Consider the following 21,441-nt stretch of genomic DNA (forward strand, 5'->3'; position numbering starts at 1 on the left):
TTTCTGGCATGTGGCACCAAATTGTTGCAAGCTAGAATATTCATAGTAGTAGAATGAGAGTAAAATTAACATCTTTGCTTTATAGTAAGATATAATACATAGGTAAAATAAGATTATAAAAGACACTAACATTTTTTTCAAAAAATTGAAAAAAAAAATGAAAAAACTATAGGGCCAGACCTAGTTGAAATGATCTACTATTATGTGACATAGGTTATAAATCATGCTCTTCTCCTTAATTTAGGAAAGTATTGATATAACATAATATGTGTGAATAATTGAAGATGGATTATGGTGGAAATTTGAAGAGACTTGAGGCATTGAAGTTATCTTTAGGTGACCATTTATATTATGTTTAATTATTCTCCTTTAAGAAGAGAAGACTAAATACTAATATAGTCTTACTATTAATGCCACGAATCATAGTTAGAATTAATAGCATGCATTAACTTTATTGGTGACGGTGTGCAACAACAATATGTGTGATGATAGGTGATAAAGTTGGTAGGCATCATCCTTGGTGTCAACGATGTGTATTAACTTTATTAGTGATGGCATGTATTAATGATGTGCATTGACCTAATAAGTGATGGTGTGCATCGGCTTCATAAGTGATGGCATATGCATGCTATCATTATCTATGATGATAGATGATAAATCTATGATCATCAGTGTAACAAGTGATAATAATCAAGTGATAATAGGTAAGAGACTATATTTGGATGATGATGGTCAAGAGATTGTAGTCAAGTGAGAGAGAGTTTAACCATAATAGTCACGTGAGTGATGATGGGTGAGCAATGATAGTAAGGCATTAGTGGTCAGGTGATTGTGGTTACTAATGGTGATCGGCATCGTCAAACATTGGGTGGAGCTCTAAGCTCTCTAAATTTAACTTAAGGTCCTCCTTCGTTTCATGTGAAGAATGTTGCCAAATATAATTTTCTTGAGTGGCATTTTGCTAGCAAAAATTTCAAAATATTGTATCATCAAACCCATGTTGATTCCTTTAATCATAGACTATTCTTTCAATATTTAAAAATCTAAGTGACCTCAAAATTAAGTGACTTTAAACTTGGATTCCACTCTTCAAAATGCCTGATTTGACTAATAACACACAAGATCAAATGAGTATCATGTCCTTCAATTAATGTCGCAAAAGTTCTAATTATTCTTCAAGATCTTGATTGCGGCTCATTTGGATTTGGATCGAATACATTTGATGTTATTGGGTTCTTCTTATTTAAATATTTTGTTTGAATTTATGTTTGCCAAAATGAGAGCTTGGATGGTCTTGAATTTAATTCAATAAGTTTTCAATTCAAATATTTCATCAAGATTCATACTAGATTAGATATATTTTACTTGATTAGATAGATTTTCCGGTGACATATCAAAAATAAAAAACTAAATCCAATGGGGCTTTAATATACTTTTTATAGCAATTCATGTACTCTCTTTAATATTTAAAAATTATAATTAGTAAACATTATCTATAAATTCTTTTATAAAAAACAAATTTTATATTTAACTAATATAATTACTCTCTCTCTCTCTCTCTCTCTCTCTCTCTCTCTCTCTCTCTCTCTCTCTCTCTCTCTCTCTCTCTCTCTCTCTCTCTCTCTCTCTCTCTCTCTTTCTCTCTCTCTTCTTATGCTTAGTTATCTTTATATTACAATCATATTTTATCTTGGTCACTTGTGTCTTGGTGTTTGTAAGAATATCTTTATAAGTTCATATACAATTAACAATTCAAATAATTTATCTTATAATCATTTTCATTCACTATCATTATAAGACTATAAATAGCTAATATGTAGAATTAGTTTAATTGAATATAAATTTGTGTAGTTATACTTGAATAATATATTAACATTATTATGCTTCAATTAGATTGCACACACTTTCATATATCATTGTGGAAAGGAGGAAAGGATGATGATATGATTGTGTTTTCTCATGTAGATGATTTGAGAAGAAGATAAAAGGTGTTGCGATATTTGACCAATAAATCTAATCTCAACAAGTATAAATTCATATCTTTCAAGCCATTAGTTGTTTAAGTGGCAACACCTTTTCTTCTTAGTGCCATTCTACATAAAAAAAAACCAATGCAAATAAAAAAGAAACTATTATATACATTAGATAAATAATAATATTAAGAATAACATGATGGAATATCCCATTAATAAGTCCAAAAACATAAAGCATATTGAACATAAAATTGATGGCTCTGATGCCACTATATCACACCCTAGGTTCAAAAGGCTTTACAAATTGGCAGTATAGAACGTGATGAAGGATTGACCTCAAATTTTGGATTAATTATTAAGATCTAATTTCACTTAAAACCTATTTCACACTCGCTTGAGAAAGTTTATGTCCAAGTAATTATAAATAGTAAGAGTAAACAAATGAAATAGGTTAATATTATATTTCATAAATATAGTCTATAATAAAAGTATAACAAAGTAAAAAATAATGACTAATAGAAAAGAAACTAGAAAAAATAATTTCCTAAATAAAATTTTCCAAATTCAACACAAATATAAATAGGACTACTACATAAACATAAAAATATCAAATGAAATCATATTATTAAATAGTCTATTCCTATAGTGATGATACACCAAGCGACCCTATTATAAAAGAAATTTACAATAAGTTAATTTAATGCGTCAAACCCAACAAGCAACTCCTATTTATCAGTGCATAAAAAACAAAGTATTAGGGCATGCATATTCAATAATGAAAAAACACAATATTCATATATAATAGGAGTGTAATGTGATTTTTAGTATGTTGATATTAATAATCATTTATATGATAAATTGCAAACAATGCATTTATATTCTAACACTATTATATATATGCAACTATATAAATTATAATCATACATATCTAAATATGACTGAGTTATCATTCCAATATATATATATATATTTTATATTGATATGACTAGTGTTGGTTTCATAACAAAACATGATTTACATGAAAATTAGATAATGCTACTACATAAATTAATTGTGATAATATACATGAAAATTAGATAATGCTACTACATAAATTAATTAAATATATACAAATTTGCACAAAAATAATTCAACACAAAACTATTTATGCAACTTGCTATTTCATTATGAATATTAAAAGATAATTATGATCATATATATAATAAATAATTGAATAATGAGGGTAGGACTAACAATCAATAAATATCTTGAAATTTAGTACAATTATTAAGGATAACATAGTTAATAAAAAAAGATATATTTATCCTTCAATAAATTAACAGTCTGAAACTTAATATTTATTTGAGATCTAACCAACATTATTAAGTGAAACTGAACTCCAAGGCCCTATACAACTCACAATTATTTATACATGCAATAAAGGCATTAGAACTACTAGAATTTGATATGATTAACCTATGCTACCCTAAAGATCAAGTAGAATGCAAAGTTATAATGTAATAGATCCCCCAAACCTTTGAATTTAACCATGTAATTCAACCTTAAAATAAACTAAATAAAGCATAAATCCAAGGTTAAAAGGATTAAAAACACCAAATACCAAAATATAAATGCAATCTCAACTAACCTAAATAAAAAGTTAAAAAACAATTAGTTAAATGATGATATTAAAAGGACTATCAATTAGTTAAATATATGCTTTAAACATTTAAATAGGAGAAAACATAGTAGATAAGGAAGACAGGGAGGAAGATAAAGGAGATGAGTAAGGCTTGAGGTTGTCTTCTAGTCAAAGAAAAAAGATGAGGTGAAAAGTGCATGGTATGAGGAAGGAAGTTATATGTTGTCGTCTTCTTATCAATCACAATGAGAAAGATGTTTGGCAACTACAAGCAAAGTGCAAGTGATGCCCCATCTCTCAAGCTCTTATATCATAAATAGAGGCAGTTGGAGGTGAGATAATTACATAATTTGTGTTTTAATTAGTATAAAGGTGGTGTCGAACAATTCACATGAGGAATAGGTGAAGGCTGCTAGTGGTTTGCATTAATTTGAGTAATTTTCATGTCCTAGCTCATTTATAGGTAAGGTTCACTATAATACCTCATTCCTTCATTTGACTTAGTCATTTTGTATATCTCAGGTGCAACCTAGATAGAGGATCACTCATAAATTTATATAAGTGAGCCCATCTTGTCCCTAGTAAGGATTTAAAGAACCCCATCTCTTTATCTAAATCCGTCTTATACAAGGTCATTTTTACTTTGTTTTTCTTAGGGGTGTCAATATTTGACACGACAAAAAAATCCGTTCCGAACCCGACCCAAAATTTTTGGGTTCGAGTTAGGGATTTCAACCCGTTTGTAAAATCAGTTCGGGTTAACCCGAAAACTCAAAAGAAACTCGATTTGATCCGTTTTTAAATTAATTTATGAGGGTTTTAAAAGATTGTTATGAAATAAGTAAATGATATTTCAAACAAATAATAAACCATATTGCCCAAATTCAATTAAGCTTGATTTATTTTAAATTGATTGAAGTAGATCTTAACTTAATTTGATTTAGGTTTAAATAAATTGAATTAAATAAAAAATTTTAATAAAACTTACCTAGAGCATGTCGGGTTAGGGTCCAAAAAATCGACCCGTTTGAAAAACAAGTCGGGTTTGGTCGAATAGTGTCAGGTCAGTTCCGGGTTGGACCCGAACCCAACCTATGACCCAATTTTGATAGCCCTTGTTTTTCTCTCGTAATAGAGCAAGGTTTGACCAAAGCTCCATGACCTCAATAGATGATGATTATCTGGTAATTCTTCTCTCTTGGTTGTTCAACACTTAGTCATACAAAAGTGTTAGTTTTAATTCCCTAATATGCACAAAATTGTTTAATAAATCTAGGATTTTTTCACTCGATTCTCCTTGAATAAGGAAAAGTTGATTTACATTACATATTTAAGTATTGGCCTTATATTTAGGTTATTTATGAGGGATCCTTGCTAGAGGAAACCAATTGATATATTAATTTATCCTCTACCATGTGGTATAATCACATCATTAATGTGGAATGCCTTAAAAATGATGATAAGCTAATCGACTAGCTCCTTTAAAATGTAGGCAGAGTTATTATCATGCCATGTCTTCATCAATAAAATACTCATTTTGGGTGCCTACAGACGGTGATCTAATCCACCAATCCTCAAAAGGTCAAAAAAGAAGTTAATAGTTTGCTTGAGGATATTAGAGATCATCTGATAGGCCATGACCTTACTTCGATGATCGTCAAACTCAAAAGCCAAAAGGAATTTATTTATCTTTATTTGAAAGAGGACTCTAGAAAGCCTCCAATAATCCCTACATCATAAGGAATTTCAACTCTAAACTTTGTCGATGGAATACCTTCCAAGCCACCTTTAAAGACATGCATCAAAGTGCTCAATCAATTAGTGACAACTTCTACATAACTAGAAGCATTCTAGACATTCACATCCTTAGTCCAAAGTCTTCCTTAGTAGTAAAATAGCAAGGTTAATAACCCAACTCATCCTAACCCTTTTCATTATGTTTGGTTTTCAACTTCTTCATTGGAGAAATTTATGTTAATGCAGAGTCACATTAGAAAGGAAGCCCTTACTTGATAGCCTTCATGCATTTTCTCATAAGCTCAATGAATATAGAGCTTGAAAAGTGTTTAAACATCTTCATCATTATAAAGAATAAGATCCCGTAAGAAATTAAGATCAAGAATGATGAATGAAGAGCAAATAGAAGATCTTAAAACTGAATAATGAACCACACATTTGTAGACATTGATGTGGATGCATCAACCATGTGTAAAAGATCTATATATTATATAGAGCCAATTCTCTAAATTAAATTTGCATAGCCTAGGCATAATTAGAACTTCCATTATGTTATCCTTCTTGGCTTCTTAGATAGGTAAGAAAATTGGTAAATTGATGTACATCTATATTAACTTGGTTAAGTAAATCATGTCATTGTGTGAACTTTAATCATTTCAATAAGTCGTTGATTTTGAATTAACTTAGGTTTCGTTTGGGACGGTATTTTTATTGCTTTCTAAAACGGAGTTTTAGTACAATAATAAAAAATTTTGTACTAAAACTCCGTTTTAGAAAGCAGTAAAAAAGCTGTCCCAAACGAAGCCTTAAACCATCTATAACTTGAAAATTGTAAAGTCTAAACTCACAAAAAGGCCTTGAGTTGCCCAAAATTGAATCTTATTGAGTTGTCTAAGAATCAACTCTTACTCAACTCCGAATATTGAGTTAACAAACTTGTCTGAGTGACTAACAAAGTTTACCAATCATTGAGGTTGGTCTTTTAAGGAACTTAGCTACCTACCAACCAACTAGGATTCTCACTAAAAGAACTCACCAAGAATGCTCAACCTAAATTCAAAACTTGTTCAAAGTTCTTAATTAACAACAAATTACAAGCTAGGCTCACTATCAACAGAGTTGACCACATTGAGTTTAATTTCTGTCCTTTCTATATAATCACAATAAGTAACCAATTATGTTACAATGATCTTAATTCACACCTATATATAGCTCTCTCTTGTCATGCGAATTATCGTGCAATATTAATTTAACCATAATTTTATCATATTAAATTTTCTTTCATAATCCCCTCTATCCCAAAATTGTCTCTCTATGTGACTTTATTCTACTCACGTTTCTCTCTCAAAAAAATTTTGACTAAATCTTTTTCATATCAATTCAACAAAAGACTAATCAAAACTTAGGTTTCGTTTGTGACGGCATTTTTATTGATTTTTAAAACAAAGCTTTAGTACAAAATGTTTACTAAAATTCAATATTAAGAAGCAATAAAGAAGCCATCCCAAACGACGTCTTAGTTTCCATCTCATCTCTTATACTATTAGCTAAGTTTAATTTGGTGATCTTTAATCTTGATTTTAATTCCCAACGCTCCCATTGTTTCGTTTGAAGAAGCATTAAGCATATAATAATTAATAATCAAATTTGGCAATAGGAGGTGGTCCACCTCTTCTTATAAATTTAAATATTTTATTATTAATTTTTAAGCTATATCACGGAAGTAATACTCAGTAAAGAAAGGGCGGGAATATAACCCATCCTCAGCCCGCGCCAATTACTTCAATTTTGTACCCGTTTACCGCCAAAACCCTGGCGCCAAATCTTTTCCCGCCAAATCTCCAATCTTCTGCATAAATCCCACATAACTCCGATCGCAAGATCCAAACCTCTCTTTTGATTCTCTTTCGTTCTCTTGCTTTTCGAATCACCATCCGGTCGAAATGGTCGTAGCTTTGGGGCCCGGGAGGTTCTATGGGAGCAGTCTCCCACGACCGCGTTTCTTCGCCGACGGCAAGCTCAACGACGAGCGCGTGGATCCTCCGGCTCCTGTCTTGGATCCTCTCCTTTCCTGGGCCAACGAAGCGCACTGGTCCATGGGAGGGCTCAGCTTCCAGCGCCATCGCCTCCAAGGCCGCATAGAGGGATCCGTCAAGAAGCTCAGAGTGCAGCAAGATCGTTCTCATAGAATGAAGAAGGAGGCGGCTAAGATCAGGAGCTCCGGCGTGAAGCCAGCCTCACTTAAAACACTCGATTCGGAGCCCTCCGAGTCTTCAGAAGAGATCGCTCCTGTCACGCCAACACCGCCGCCTAAGAAGAAAAGGGCGAGGAAGTTGATTGACGAATTTGAGATGGTTGCCACCGAGGAGAAGGGCCGAAGGAGTGTAGGAAAAGATGCGATAGATAGCGTTTCTCCAAACAAGGGGAATGAGGAGGCTGTGGTTGGTGTTTCCTCTCGTACCCGTAGCCGGAGGTCGCCAGTTGGGAAGAAGGGAAACGCCGGTAGTAGTGCTACCAGCACTGCTGTTCGTCGTATTTCGCCGAGGAGGTTGATGGCCTGAGTTCGTTTCTTTTCTCTTTTATGTCTCAATTGTTTAATCAGATGATTTTTAAGAGCAGTTGCTATTAGCGAAGTTGCTGTTTGCAGATTAATCCTCCAGTCTTTTGGGCTGGAGATGCGTTCTTTTTTTTTTTTTCTTGTAATTGTATTACATCTGGAAATTCTAATATAATATTATGAAATTCTCTGTTTCTTCTCTTTCAAAACATATTTTGCACGCTTTATATTTTGGATCAATTCAAAAATTGATAGCGATTTGGAGATTTCACTCACTACAAATTGTGTAAAAAATAAAGAAGCAAAAATTTAGAAATGCAAAGGTTAAAGTGAAACATTCAAAACCCTCTATATTTTCGTTTCACATGTGAAATTGAATTTCAATCTTCTTTAGCCCGACAAGAATTTAAGGGAGGTTAATTCGTGAATTAAATCTTAATTAGGGTTTTGAGCAAATCTTTAGGCAATTGAATTGATCACAGATCTTATAATCAGACATTTATTTCCTAATTAGGGTTTGGAGCAAACTCTTATGCAATTGAATTGATCCCAGATCTTCTAATCAAGCATCTCTATTGTTTCATAAAAAATGACTTATTTGAATCATGAGCATATTTTCTATAGATAGTAATGGTAACTTTACTAGTCATAACTTATTTCCAAAGCTTGTAATATCCAGAATCTCATAAATTGAGTCTACCCTTAAACATGATATATTTTTTGCATAAATGGAAATAAACTAGTTATGTGGTCACTGAGAAGACCTTGCTCAGTAGCAAATGCAAATTCACTATTGCCATTCACCTTTAGCAGCTATTTTGTATTTCTTGTGCATTTGTTGGATGCATTTAACCTATATTAGTGATTGTTTCAACCATTATCATATTGAGACGATCCATATCATGAGATCATCGAGCAAAGAAAATTTTTTAATCATAGAATGTAGTGTCCACAATTGCCATGTAACCAGTCAAATGATGAGGGCTGAATAGTGTTCTGTGCAAGATGAACATTATCTCACATCTTGTCAGAATCAGAGATGATACGCTCAATTTCTTCTGAGACTCGCTCCTTTTCATTCACCAATTCATCGTTTTGTTTCTATTTGTTTGGTTTGTTCAGAATCCTTCCTGCCATTTGGTCAAGAATTTGTTGATTAGTGCTCAACGAATTAATTTGCAAGTAGCAAGCACTTGCCATCACATTTTTATTTAAATTATATAAATCATTCTCAAAAATTTTGTAAAGTAGGCAACAGGTTGGTTAGAAAATATAGAAAGAAAAAGTCAGCTAGAAATTATAGAAAGGAACCAAAGTGAATAAGGGAATAAGGTTTTGTTTGGGAAGGTTTTCTTATTGATTTTTAAAATAATTTTTTAGTAAAAAATTAAATGAATTATAATTTTTGTATTAAAAAAATGTTTTAAGAAGTAGAAAGCAGCACCAAACGAAGCCTAAATCTTTAATACAAGAGTCAAATAAAATGCAATCCCATTTTTTTCAAGAAATGAGCAACAATGTGAGGAGTATGGATAGAGTCCATGTCCTCATGATTAGAAGCCTTCTATTACTATATAGAGGAAATACAGTCAAAGTCTTGTATTAATTTATAGAAAGAATGAGTTACAAAACAAGTGTGTGGTCGGTCAAAATTGCGGAATTGTTTTTGTTTAATGACTGGAGTAAGATGCTAAGGCTTCGTTTGGGATTGCTTCCTTCCCTACTTCTTAAAGTTGCTTTCCAGTACAAAAATTTAAATTTTTAACTAGAAGGCCACTTTAAGAAGCATTAATAAAGCCGTCCCAAATGAAGCCTAAGATAAATTGAGTACAAAGGGTAGTACACAAAGACATGTTCCTGTCTGCGATGTGGTGAATGATGATCAATTTAAGTACATGTACAACAAATGCTATTACCTGTTCATGAAAGAAATATTTAATTTGAGAGACCGCACTTCCTTCTCTAGAGTATCAAATTGCTTCAGAACCGCATGCATATTTGAAGGTACCGATGGTGCATAATTCCGTTCCTTCGCCTTGGCCATCCTAAAACATCAAGAGAAATAGCAGTATTTTACATTCTGCAACTAAGGAAGAATGCAATTACCAAAGAAGGAAACCTAGAACTTACAATCATTTAAGTACAAAGATGGCAATGTTACAGAATAACAAGACATTTCACGTACAAGTAAAAAGATAGGAACGAACAACAAACTTTACAGTTCAAAAAGGAGGTAGAAGTTAAGACATCCAAGAAAAGGATCATTCATCCCATCAGATACAACTTCAACTATGGAACTGAACAATAAATTATTGTTACACTGTGGTAGTTTTTAGCTTGTCAAAGAACAATCTAGGGAAATTGTCCTGCCTGCAGCTCAGTATTACCAAATAACTCCTTAAGGCACACTAAATACTGCTTAACCAAAAAATACAATGGGGCATTGCCTAGAGTAGAAACTTCACAACAATTAAAAAATACAGTTCATTCCACATCTTAAGCCAACAAACTTGAAAGGTCAAGGCATCCCCTTTTCATGATTAAAGTAAATAAAATGGTTGGTGAAAGAATTTTCAAGTCAGAGCTACCTCTTTTTTTACTATATTTGCATCTTGTTTAGCCATACATTTGATAAGAGAATCAGAAAGCATAATGCACTCCAATTATGTTGTTTAACTCCATTCATTGTACCTACATAAAAAATATAAGACAAATCTTGTATACAAGTTTTGGCACACATACTTGCGAGATCGTTCAACCCTTCTTTTCTTTGTCGGATCTGCCCTGTCCATTGCAATTCAATGCACGTGAGAAGAGATTAGGTTGGCTGTTGGCATCAATAAAAGCAATGAAAGCCAATTTATTAAATTGCTACTTCATTCTTAGGCTTCGGTTAGGACAGTTTTCTTATTGCTTCTTAAAGCAGCTTTCTAATACAAAAAAATTATTTTTTATAATAGAAAGCTGGTTTAATAAGTGATAAGAAAGCCGTCCAGAATGATGCCTTAATCAATAAGAATTATCAGATGTATCCATGTATACAACTATATTTTCAAATTACAGAGATTGAAACTAAATACTAATTGCTAACAGCCCCAACACAATTTGAGAGTATTCAAGATAGACAATATGAAGTGCGACAACCATTAAAAAAGCAGACGAGGCGTCCGCATTGAGTCGCGCCTCAAGTCGAGGCGGAAGTCATGCGTATCGGGGCTTACGCCTTGAACCATCCAGCGAAGCTTATGATTTTTTCGCACGAGGCGTACACATCAGAGCGTAATGCCTCGAGGCAGTATGAGGCACTACATCAAAATTTTTTCTTCGGTATATATGTAAATACGATGCAGCCGATTTGTGTTCGCGTATAGGATTAGGGCTTCCTGTGAGAATTGAAAGGAGAACTGGAGGCGAAGCCGTGAGGGAAAGAGACGAAGCCGTGGGAGAAGGAGACGAAGCCGTGAGTGTAGGAGACGAAGTCGGAAGGAGACGACGCAGGAAATGAAGCAGAAATCAATAACGGTTTTGAAAGTAGGAAACGAAGTAGAAGTTGTGAGTGCAGGAAACGTTCAGGCTTTGATTAGGTTGGAAGACCAGGTGAGCGGTGTTGTGGGCCTTGACTTTGACGTGCAGTAACGAAAGCTTGAATAACTCCTGATTCGACTTCCTTTCATTCGTCCGCTCAGTATATGCTTGATACTGCTAGATATCGCTAGGTACTGGTCGGTACCGAGCAAGTATATGCTCGGTACTGAGCGGTACATGCTCGTTACCGAGCCAGTACCGAGCAAGTATATGCTCGGTGCTGAGCGGTACATGCTCGGTACCACTAGGTACATGCTCGGTATCGAGCCAGTATCGCTCGGTACCGACCGATACATGCTCAGTACTGTTAGGTACATGCTCGGTACCGCTCGATATCTTTCCATACAAATAATTTACGAACTTTAAAAACAAGCAGAATTTCAAAATTACTCTAACAATAAAATTTTGTTCCGCCAGGGGGCAACGCCCCCTTGGACCCCCGACTGACCTGTATATTATTGTATTCATGTTGTCCTATTGTTGATTTTTTATGTTGATTATTTAATATTTCTATAAATTATTAGCATAACTACTGGCACAAGAAGGAAAGATCCTACATGGAAATATGAAACTCAAGTTGAAGTGTCAGGCGAAGGTGCAAATAAGGGATATGTTTACATGAAATGTAATTTCTGTGAGAAACACATAACTGGTGGCTTCAAGAGGTTGAAGAATCATCTAGCCTGCACTCATGTCAATGTGGGACCATATACAAAAGTACCTATTGAGGTGAAAAAGGAATGTACAGATTATTTAAAGAAGTTTGCCACCACAAAGGAGGTCACACAAAGAAATATGGAAGAGATGATAGGAAACTCTTGTTACTATGGATCACAGCATGAAGGTTCTAGTACTGGAAGCAATGGATAGAGCTAAAGAAGACATTGCAAAAGAATTGGGAGGTCAAGAAAGTGCCTACAAAGAAATATGTGGTATTATAGATGAAAAGTGGGATCGACAATTACACCAACACTTACATGTTGTTGAGTACTATTTAAACTCCCAATTTCATTGTGATAAGGATTTTCATGTTGACAAAGAGGTGAAAATTGGTTTGTATGCATATATGGACAGACTCATTTCTGAAGAAGACTACCTCAAAGTGAATGATCAACTTAATGATTTTCATTTGAAGAAGGGAATGTTTTGATTTAGAGCAGCACAAGCATGCTACAAAACACGACCTGGTATGTTTATAGTTTGTGTATTTATAATTTTAATGTTAATATTTATTTTCATAGTTGACGTAATATTTTATTATTTTTTGTCATTATTTATAATTTTAAATTAATTTATTTTAATCATTTTGAGGCTTACGCCTCGATCCGCCTCGAGGCTTATGCCTCGCCTCACTTAGAAAAAACGCTTCGATTCCCGATTTCACCTTTTAAAATTTTAATGAGCTTTCCAATGAGGATGTGTGAAGCTTCGATCCCTGGAAAATGACATGGGAAGCTTAACTTATAATGACCTTTCCAATTATAGTTCTTGCATCCAACATTTTTTTCAAAGGGATGCTTCCGTGAATTTCTTTTTATTAAACACCTTAGCCTCAAAGAAAAGAAAAGAATGACAAATATAAGTATAAGTTTACATATACAAGTTCAATTGCAGATTGGTCTGATTCTATTAATTCTCTTCTGGTGATTGATGGAGATAGGTGCAAGGAAAACTGAATTCCAGACTTATTCTAGTCACATGTGTTATAATTTGGAGATAATTTTCACATATGAGCCAAGTTCCGATAGCTTCTTCTATATAGTAAACAAAGCTATGTGCAAGATTGGAGGTTCTGGCATTGTGAAGTTAATGGCATATGATGGTGTGCTTGTCTTGTTGAATGGAGTAGAATATGGATCAATTATGAGAAATAATTTAACATCCTTAAGTGCCCGCAGTGCTACAGAATGTAGATTCTTTGAAGATTTTCGTGCTCTTAAGGTCTGTAAGAGTGTTTCGATTGTCTTGAAGAAAAATAGAGTTGATGGAATTCGTGTTACATAGTGCAACATTGAGTGATGATATGTTGAGCTTAATAATTTTGGTGAAGCATCATGATTTTGTGAAGCAAACCAGTGTTAGCTTATAGAATAAAAATAGGCACAAGGAGGAGGTTGTTTGAGATGACCAAGCATACCAAATTTGTGTTGCATTATCTACCTTAGTGCTACGTCGTGTACGTGCAACAATGAGATTGAATAGAGAACCAATATAGGGTTGCAAAAATTTAGCAGCAACAATGCATTCAATATTGATGGATTCATCTTCGTGTGCAACAAGTGCGCTTATGAGATCTTGCATTAAGTGTTTGACAAATAAGGTAAAATTAATTAGCAATGATTGGCCCTTTGAGGCTCTAAGAGTTTAAAGACATTCTTTGGAGTGTTGTATAGAGAGGTATTTGATTACTAACCACTAAGCTAATACATTGGGAGCTTTTAGAAGGGAGAGATATCCAAGTGATATGGAGATAATTTGTTTCCTAATTTAAAAATCTCTTAATATGTGATGCAATATCCTCATTATTATAAAGCCTAAATTGAGATTTGATTTTGGGCCATTTATGGGAAGGGAATAACTCGAGAATCAGGCTATCAATTTTGAGGGATTTGTGAAAATCTTGTTTTCTTGTATGTGGTTTTATTGGAGTTTCTAAATTTAGAGCAAAACTAGGGGAGTTTGACAATAGTAGCGTGGAGAAGTTTAGTTTCTCAATTTTAGCGACAACAAATTCAGGTAATAAAAAAAAACATGAAATGCATAACACTGTTGCAATTGGAATATTGTAGAAAATGAGACAGTAGCAACTAGGGGCTTTTTGGCATAATTTTTAAGTAATTATAATTAAAAAAATAAACATTTCTTAAATAATTAAAAAATAGTTTTAATTTCAAATTTTTTCTTCACATTTTATAAAATATGATATTTATTGATTTAGAGAAATCAAATACAAATAGATGTCATTTTCAACTTAGTCACATATTTTTACCAATCATATTTATAAAATATGATTAAAATTATTAAAATTAAAATCAATATTATTATTATTATTATTATTATTACTTTATTAAAGAAATATTTAATAAAATTGTTTAGAAAGTTTATAATTACTTAAAAATTATATTTAATAAATTTTAATTAAAAATTGATCAAAATACCTTTAGATTTAACATTATTAATTCCAACATTTTGGTCCCTCACAAAGCAATGAGGGACCTTTTTCATCCTTTTTTCTATATTTTATATTTTCAATATAATAACTTAATAGATTTAGCATATTAATGCCAAGATAAATAAATTTGAAAAAATAATCCTTCTTAGGTTATCTTGAATACAGTTCTACTCTCCCACACACTTGAAGGATCGGATATAAAATTTCTCATACATAATCCAACCTTACCATTTTGCTGTACCCAAACCCACTAAAAACTCATGTAAGTCATGGGCCGGGCTTATCCAAATCCACACTTGGCCCAAATTGTTGTGATATCTCAAAATGCATAATCAATTAGGTAGTTTTTAGCAGACAATTGGTAAAGCTATTCATCAACTTCACTTAAAGTGCAACTTCTCACTAGCTTCATGACCATGTACTAGGAACTTAATAGGTTAACATTTGCAACCTTGCTAGAATAAATGTGACCTTATTTAATACTTGATATATCATAAAAAATTGTCTTGATCGGGCATGAATCTCGAAGAAAAAATCAAGTTGGAAACTTCAGAAATTAAATCCAAGACCATCTGAACTCCGATTTCAACAAACTTATAGGCGAACTAAACGTCTCAGAAATACGAACCCAACGACACCAAATCCGACTCAATCTGAGCCCAAATGGGTCTAAATCGAAGACCCGAAGCACATTTGGAAGGTTCAACCCATAATTTGAATGACCAAACGGTTTCCAAATGTGACATGCTTATAGTCGAATCGAGCCGCTCGATTAGACGAATCCAACAAGCTCAAGATCATCAAAATTCTTATATCATCAAGACATTCAAATACCAAATAAAAGGTCCATGATTGAGGGAATCCACATCGGACATCCATTCAAACCACTCCCAAATTACCCTTGATCTCTCTCCTATTTGCTTGTCATGCCACTCTAAAAAAACTACAAATAGATCTCTCATTCCCCATGGAAGGGGGAGGAAGGAAAGAAAAGAAGAGAAGGAAGAGTTCTCTTGCCACCAGACTCTTCCTCGACCACCGCCGGAAATCAGCCCGAACACTGACTTCCACCAGACTTCAGCCCGACCACCAATGTACGTCAAATTTTTGCCCGGCCACCAACTGATGCCGGAATTCTACCCAGCCACTGATCGATGTCGGAATTCTGCCTGGCAACCAACTGATGATGGAATTCCGCCTGGCCACCAACTAACGTTGGATTTCCACCCAGCTTCCAGCTATTGGTGGACTTCCACTCGACAAAGGTCTTTCTGATCTCCACTTAACCATCGACCATGGTCATTACAATCTCCTTTTCCGATTTTAGTGAGCTTATAGTCAAACTGAGCACCTCAAATACAAACCCAACGACACCAAATTCAACTCAATCTGAGCCCAAATGAGCCCAAATCAAGCACCCGAAGCGGTATTGGAAAGTTCGTACCACAATTTGAGTTTCCAAACGGTTTCCAATTTTGACGAGCTTATAGTCGAATCGAGCGGCTCGACGAGACAAATCCAACGAACCCAAGATCACTAAATTCTGACATCACTAAGGTCTTCAAATGTCCAACAAACGGTGCACGATCGAAGGATCCAATATTAGCCGGAGTTCTTCCCGCGGCCCGAACACGCCGGGATTCTACCGGATATTCAGGAGAATGCCGGAATTCTGCCCGACTTCCACGGGACGCTAGAATTTTGCCCAAGTTCCATGAATTTCTGAAATTCTTCCCAATTAACGACAGAGTTCCCTCCTGACGCCGAAACTCCGCTCAAATGATGCAAGAGTTCTCCTAAGCCACCAACAGACGTCGGACCTTCACTCTTTGCCAAGTTTCTACCCGATGCCCAAAGCTAATGCGTCAACAATGACTCTTTGTATTCCCAACATGTAATGTACTTCATATAATGTACATCAAACACATGCCTTCCTCAAAGGAAGGGCCTCATTTGTAATCGACTACAATACCCCGTGATTTTTCCCCCTTTTTTTAGGGGGTTTCCACGTAAAAATTTTGGTGTCTCATAAATGCTAGACCCTCTCTCTTGTCTGATTGCGTGCCAGATTTTCGTACAACGCTAAGACGATAAACTTTATATTTCTCTACCGCCGCGAATACTCCTGGACGCAACAACCTTGTCATCGGACCTTGATTATTTTCAGCTTTCTTCTTGGTTTGGACTCTAGTTGTTGGTCCGCTTATCCTTCTTTTATTAGCATCTTGTGCCATATCAATTCCCCTAGGCCACAAAGAACTCTTATTAGAAGAGATAAAATTAATGTAGTCCTGCATAAGTTATGAGCTAGTTTTTTTTTTTTTTTCAAGTCATCTCTAATAAACCAAGTATTCCATGTTGGTAGTTTATCCTTCCACCTCATAAGAAACATATGTTCTCCATCTTTATTTGTTGACATCTCGTTCGCGATAATATGATTTGCCTCAAAGAAGTATTGTTGGGTATGCACCTACAAAAGATGATTTTGTCCTCCTACGAAAGAATCATTCTACATATTTAAGATTTGCTAACTTCATTATAAAATATCAATTCCTCTATAATAAAAATAGTGCTTATAAATGTATCTTTTAAATATTCATGAACATATGCATTGTGTAAAATTTCTTAATAATCTCAAATAGCCCACATGCTCTAGGTTATAATTTTTTAAATTTTGTAGAGGGATCTCTCAGGTTGGATTCACATCAACACATGATCTCCAACACTGCATTCCTTAAAAGTTTTATTTCTATTGTTTTCATAAGCATATTTTATATTAATCACTTATAGTTATTGTCAAGCATTAGTATAACGGCTTTAAAATTTTTTTGCAAAAGTGAATGATGAATCAAAAGCTGAATGTGAAGGTATATTAGTAAGATTAATCAGTTTTTTGGGTTATAATCATAAATTATTTCAAATGATGTTTTATTTGTGGATCTTGAAATAATACTTTTATATGCAAATTCTACAATAGGGAGGTGTAAATATCAATTCCCTTAGTTTTTACCCACCAAACTTCTTATGAGGTTTTCTAATATCCTATTTTTTAACTTAGGCTTCGTTTGGGACGACTTTTTTACTGCTTCTTAAAGCAGTTTTTTAGTATAAAAATTATTATTATTTTACTAGAAAGCTGCTTTAAGAAGCTGTAAAAAAGCCGTCTCAAACGAAGCCTTAATCTGCCCATCAAAATAGAGTGAAATGTTGTGAAAAGTTTAATGGAGTGCCTCTACGAAACAAATATCACATAATGTAAAAGCAAAATGTCTGTCACAGAAAGCCTATTATTATATTGGAAAAAAGATGGCTTTAAAAGACTCATCAATTGACAGTGATATTCTTTTTGCTAAGTGGTTCTTCTTCGTCCATTAGACGTGGCTGAATAATACCTTATTGCCCTCAGCACCCTTACTTCTTCCCACAACTGAGATCCCGCTTCAAACACAAAGCTTGATTCAGTAAAATAGACAATTGTTAAAGGAAGAATTCTATTCATGCAAACAAACTATTATGCTCCCTCCTTCTGAAAGTATAAAAGTATGCGGAAGTTCAATAGATTAGCGGAAGTGCAATGAAGAGAAATAATGAATGTAAATTGGAAATCTTGATACAGTTACCACATTTGGGTATTTATGATTTTGAGCAGGAATATATAGTTGGTAACAATTTGAACCTTTTGCAAGAACAAGATCCCTAAATTTTAAGCTGACTTATCATGGTTTAGTATTATGCAACACCAAAATAATCAAAATTTTGCAAGAACTAATCCAATGGTACAGTTCTTCTGTTGGCTATTTCTTAGGGGTTCTTGCTATTGACTTCCCTGAAGCTTAATTGGGGGTTCATTCTATTTGGTAATGATGTTGTTATATTGAAGATCCTTCAATGGGGTATGCAGCTGTTGCAGCACCTCCCAAGACATAAATAATTCATCTTCAAGGTATGCAAATCCATCTCCACCAATGGCAGCTTCCAGGAGGCAGGAAAAGACAGGTCATCCCTTAGAAATACCCTAGGATTCCTTGCAGAAACCCTTTATGCCCAAATTAGGATGTTAGAAAGGCCAAGATGATAAATACCTCATTGATTATTCTTTAGTTTACAACCCTATGCACATGTGTATTAAAACTTCTCTCAACTATTTGTTAGGACACTGTACACGTCAGCACCTTACGTGTCCTCTCACCTACTTATAACTCTTGTACATTTGTCTATATATAGCTTTCTCCTATACATCTTTACATACATAATAATAATAAACTCATCTTCCTCTTCTCTCTGTTATTTTCCATTCTCCTAGCCAGTAAGGTCTTCGTGGTATCAGAGTGCCTAAATGGCGGATCAAGATTCGACGAAAACCTTCCCGCCCACCTCCAATCTCTCCACCCCCCTCTGAATTCGTCGTTCCGCACCTTTAATCTCAAGAACCTTGTTCCCACCCAACTCACGAACGACACCTATACGATCTGACAGCTTCAACGTACTTTTCCAACATTTCACCGCAAATGACATTGCCGGTCATCTTTCCTGCGAAACCTCCAACCCCACCCATGCTCTTTCTCCTGGCTGTGCTCTTTGGCGACTGATCGACCATAACCTCATCTTTGCGCTTCTATCTACAATTTCTCCATCTATTCTTCCCTACGTCATTTCCGCCTCTACCGCCCACGAAATATAGACGATTCTTGAACGTCGCTTACAGCCGACGAACCTCTCTCGAGTTATTCAACTCAAGAACGAGCTCCATCATGTTCAGATGCGTGATCGGCCCATGCAATAATACCTCACACAAATCAAAGATTCTTATCGACAACATCGTCATGGATGGTTCCAAGCTCGACACCGAAGATATCATCTTATATATCCTTAAGGTCCTTCCATCAACCTATAATTCCTTCAAAGCTGCCATCTGTACATCCCTCCACCCGATAGATCTGAACGTTCTCTACTCTCTCCTGTGCAGTGAGGAAATCAACCTCTAGAACGAACAACAAAAAGATTCTACCGCTCAATCAGGCACTATAACATTCTACACTAATCACACATCCACAACTCGCAGTCAGGGCAACTCTCAGTATTCAAGAACCAAGAACTCATCAAATCGTCCTCCCCACACTCCCTCGTCTAGCTCACAATCCATTCCCAATAGCTCCAATAGAATCACCTGTCAGAACTGCAAGAAAACCAGGGCACTCTGCCATCAACTATTGGCACCGATGTAATTTCAAATGCGCTTCAACCACCTCTTCCATGTCCCGTGCCCTACTCACTCAGTCATCCTCTCCCCCTTCCACTGAATAGGTACAAGATTCGGGCGCATCGATTCACCTAACACCAGATCTTGCGAACCTACAGCACACTGCTTCTTACCAAGGAACCGAATCTGTATCAAATGCAAATGGTAGCTCTCTCCCAATTTAGAGCAATGGCCAAGGCTTACTTCCTTTACCAGATTCGGCTCGTAAGCTATATCTTCATAAACTCCTTCATGACCCATCTTTATCCCGAAATCTAATTTCTATTTCCATATTAACTTCCGATAATCATGTCTCTATTTGCTTTGATGCTAACATATTAATTATTAAGGATTTGCAGGACCACCGCCCTCTTCCTCATGGTCATCTTCGTGATGGTCTATATCAGATTAGCATATCGCATCGTCCCCTTACTACGGCTCTTAAGGCCAGCACTTCATCTACTCTTGTCTGGCACGCAAGGCCTCATCACTGCCTCCTCTCCAACTTAGCTCAACACATACCAGATTTATGTATCACATCTTCTTTTGTTTGTACTTCATGTAATGTGGCTAAAAGCCACAAGCTACCATTCAACAAAAGTGCTATTGTTTCCTCTAAACCTTTTTCCCTTATACATTCTAATGTTTGGGGCCCGGTTCCTCAATACTTCTCTAACTAGCTACAAATATTATGTAATATTTATAGATGATTTTACTCGATTCTCCTGGCTCTATCTTATGCACTCAAAACAAGAAACTTTCGCCAAATTTAAACACTTCTTCTCCTTAAATAAGAACATTTTTTCCTCTCATCCTCGCATTTTTTGATATGATGGAGGCAGCAAATTCACAAGCACCTCGTTCACTGAGTACCTACATGTGCATGGCATTACTCATCAAATAAGTTGTCTGCACACTCCCGAACAAAATGGATTAGCAGAACACAAGCATCGTCATCTTTTAGACTTAACTAGAACTCTTCTTCATGCCTCACACCTTCCCATATCTTTTTGGGCTAAAACCGTCTCCACAGCAAATTATCTAATTAATTGATTACCATCCAAAGTTCTCAACCCTCACACTCTATATCAAAAACTCCACGATAAAATCCCTTCCTACACTCATCTGTGCACTTTCGGAGTCTATGCTTCCCATGGCTCCGATCATGTTCTCCAAACAAATTCACTCCTCGCTCCCAAGAATGTGTATTTCTCGGGTACTCATCTCACAAAGGCTACCAATGTCTCAATCTCCACTCCCACCATCTCCATATCAAGACGGGTGGTTTTTTATGAGCAAACCTTTCCCTACAAATCATTTTTCACCCTCACTACGATGGCCCCCATCTCCCCTAACATCTCTCCACTTCTTCTTCCTTCGATCTCGATGACCACATCTTCACCCAGCACTCATATGCCATTCCCTACAATCAATTCCTTCCTCTTTCAACACTACTTCCTCACCCCTTCCCACATTCAACTATATCGTAATTCCTCAGCCTCCATTGCAATTCCCCATCGATTTTATCAAACCATCCCATGCAAATAAGGATTAAAT

General features: G+C 35.1%; 1 protein-coding gene across 1 annotated transcript; it reads left to right on the top strand.

The window, feature by feature from the left end:
• The first annotated feature begins 7,238 nt into the window (after positions 1–7,238).
• On the top strand, positions 7,239–8,041 carry LOC110098520. Its single transcript, XM_020825379.2, has one exon. The coding sequence runs from the start codon at positions 7,275–7,277 to the stop codon at positions 7,890–7,892; it is 618 nt and encodes a 205-aa protein (XP_020681038.1). The 5' UTR covers positions 7,239–7,274; the 3' UTR covers positions 7,893–8,041.
• The last annotated feature ends 13,400 nt before the right edge of the window (positions 8,042–21,441 follow it).

Source organism: Dendrobium catenatum, unplaced genomic scaffold (genome assembly GCF_001605985.2).
Source record: "Dendrobium catenatum unplaced genomic scaffold, ASM160598v2 fragScaff_scaffold_1329, whole genome shotgun sequence".
Classification (NCBI taxonomy): Eukaryota; Viridiplantae; Streptophyta; class Magnoliopsida; order Asparagales; family Orchidaceae; genus Dendrobium; species Dendrobium catenatum.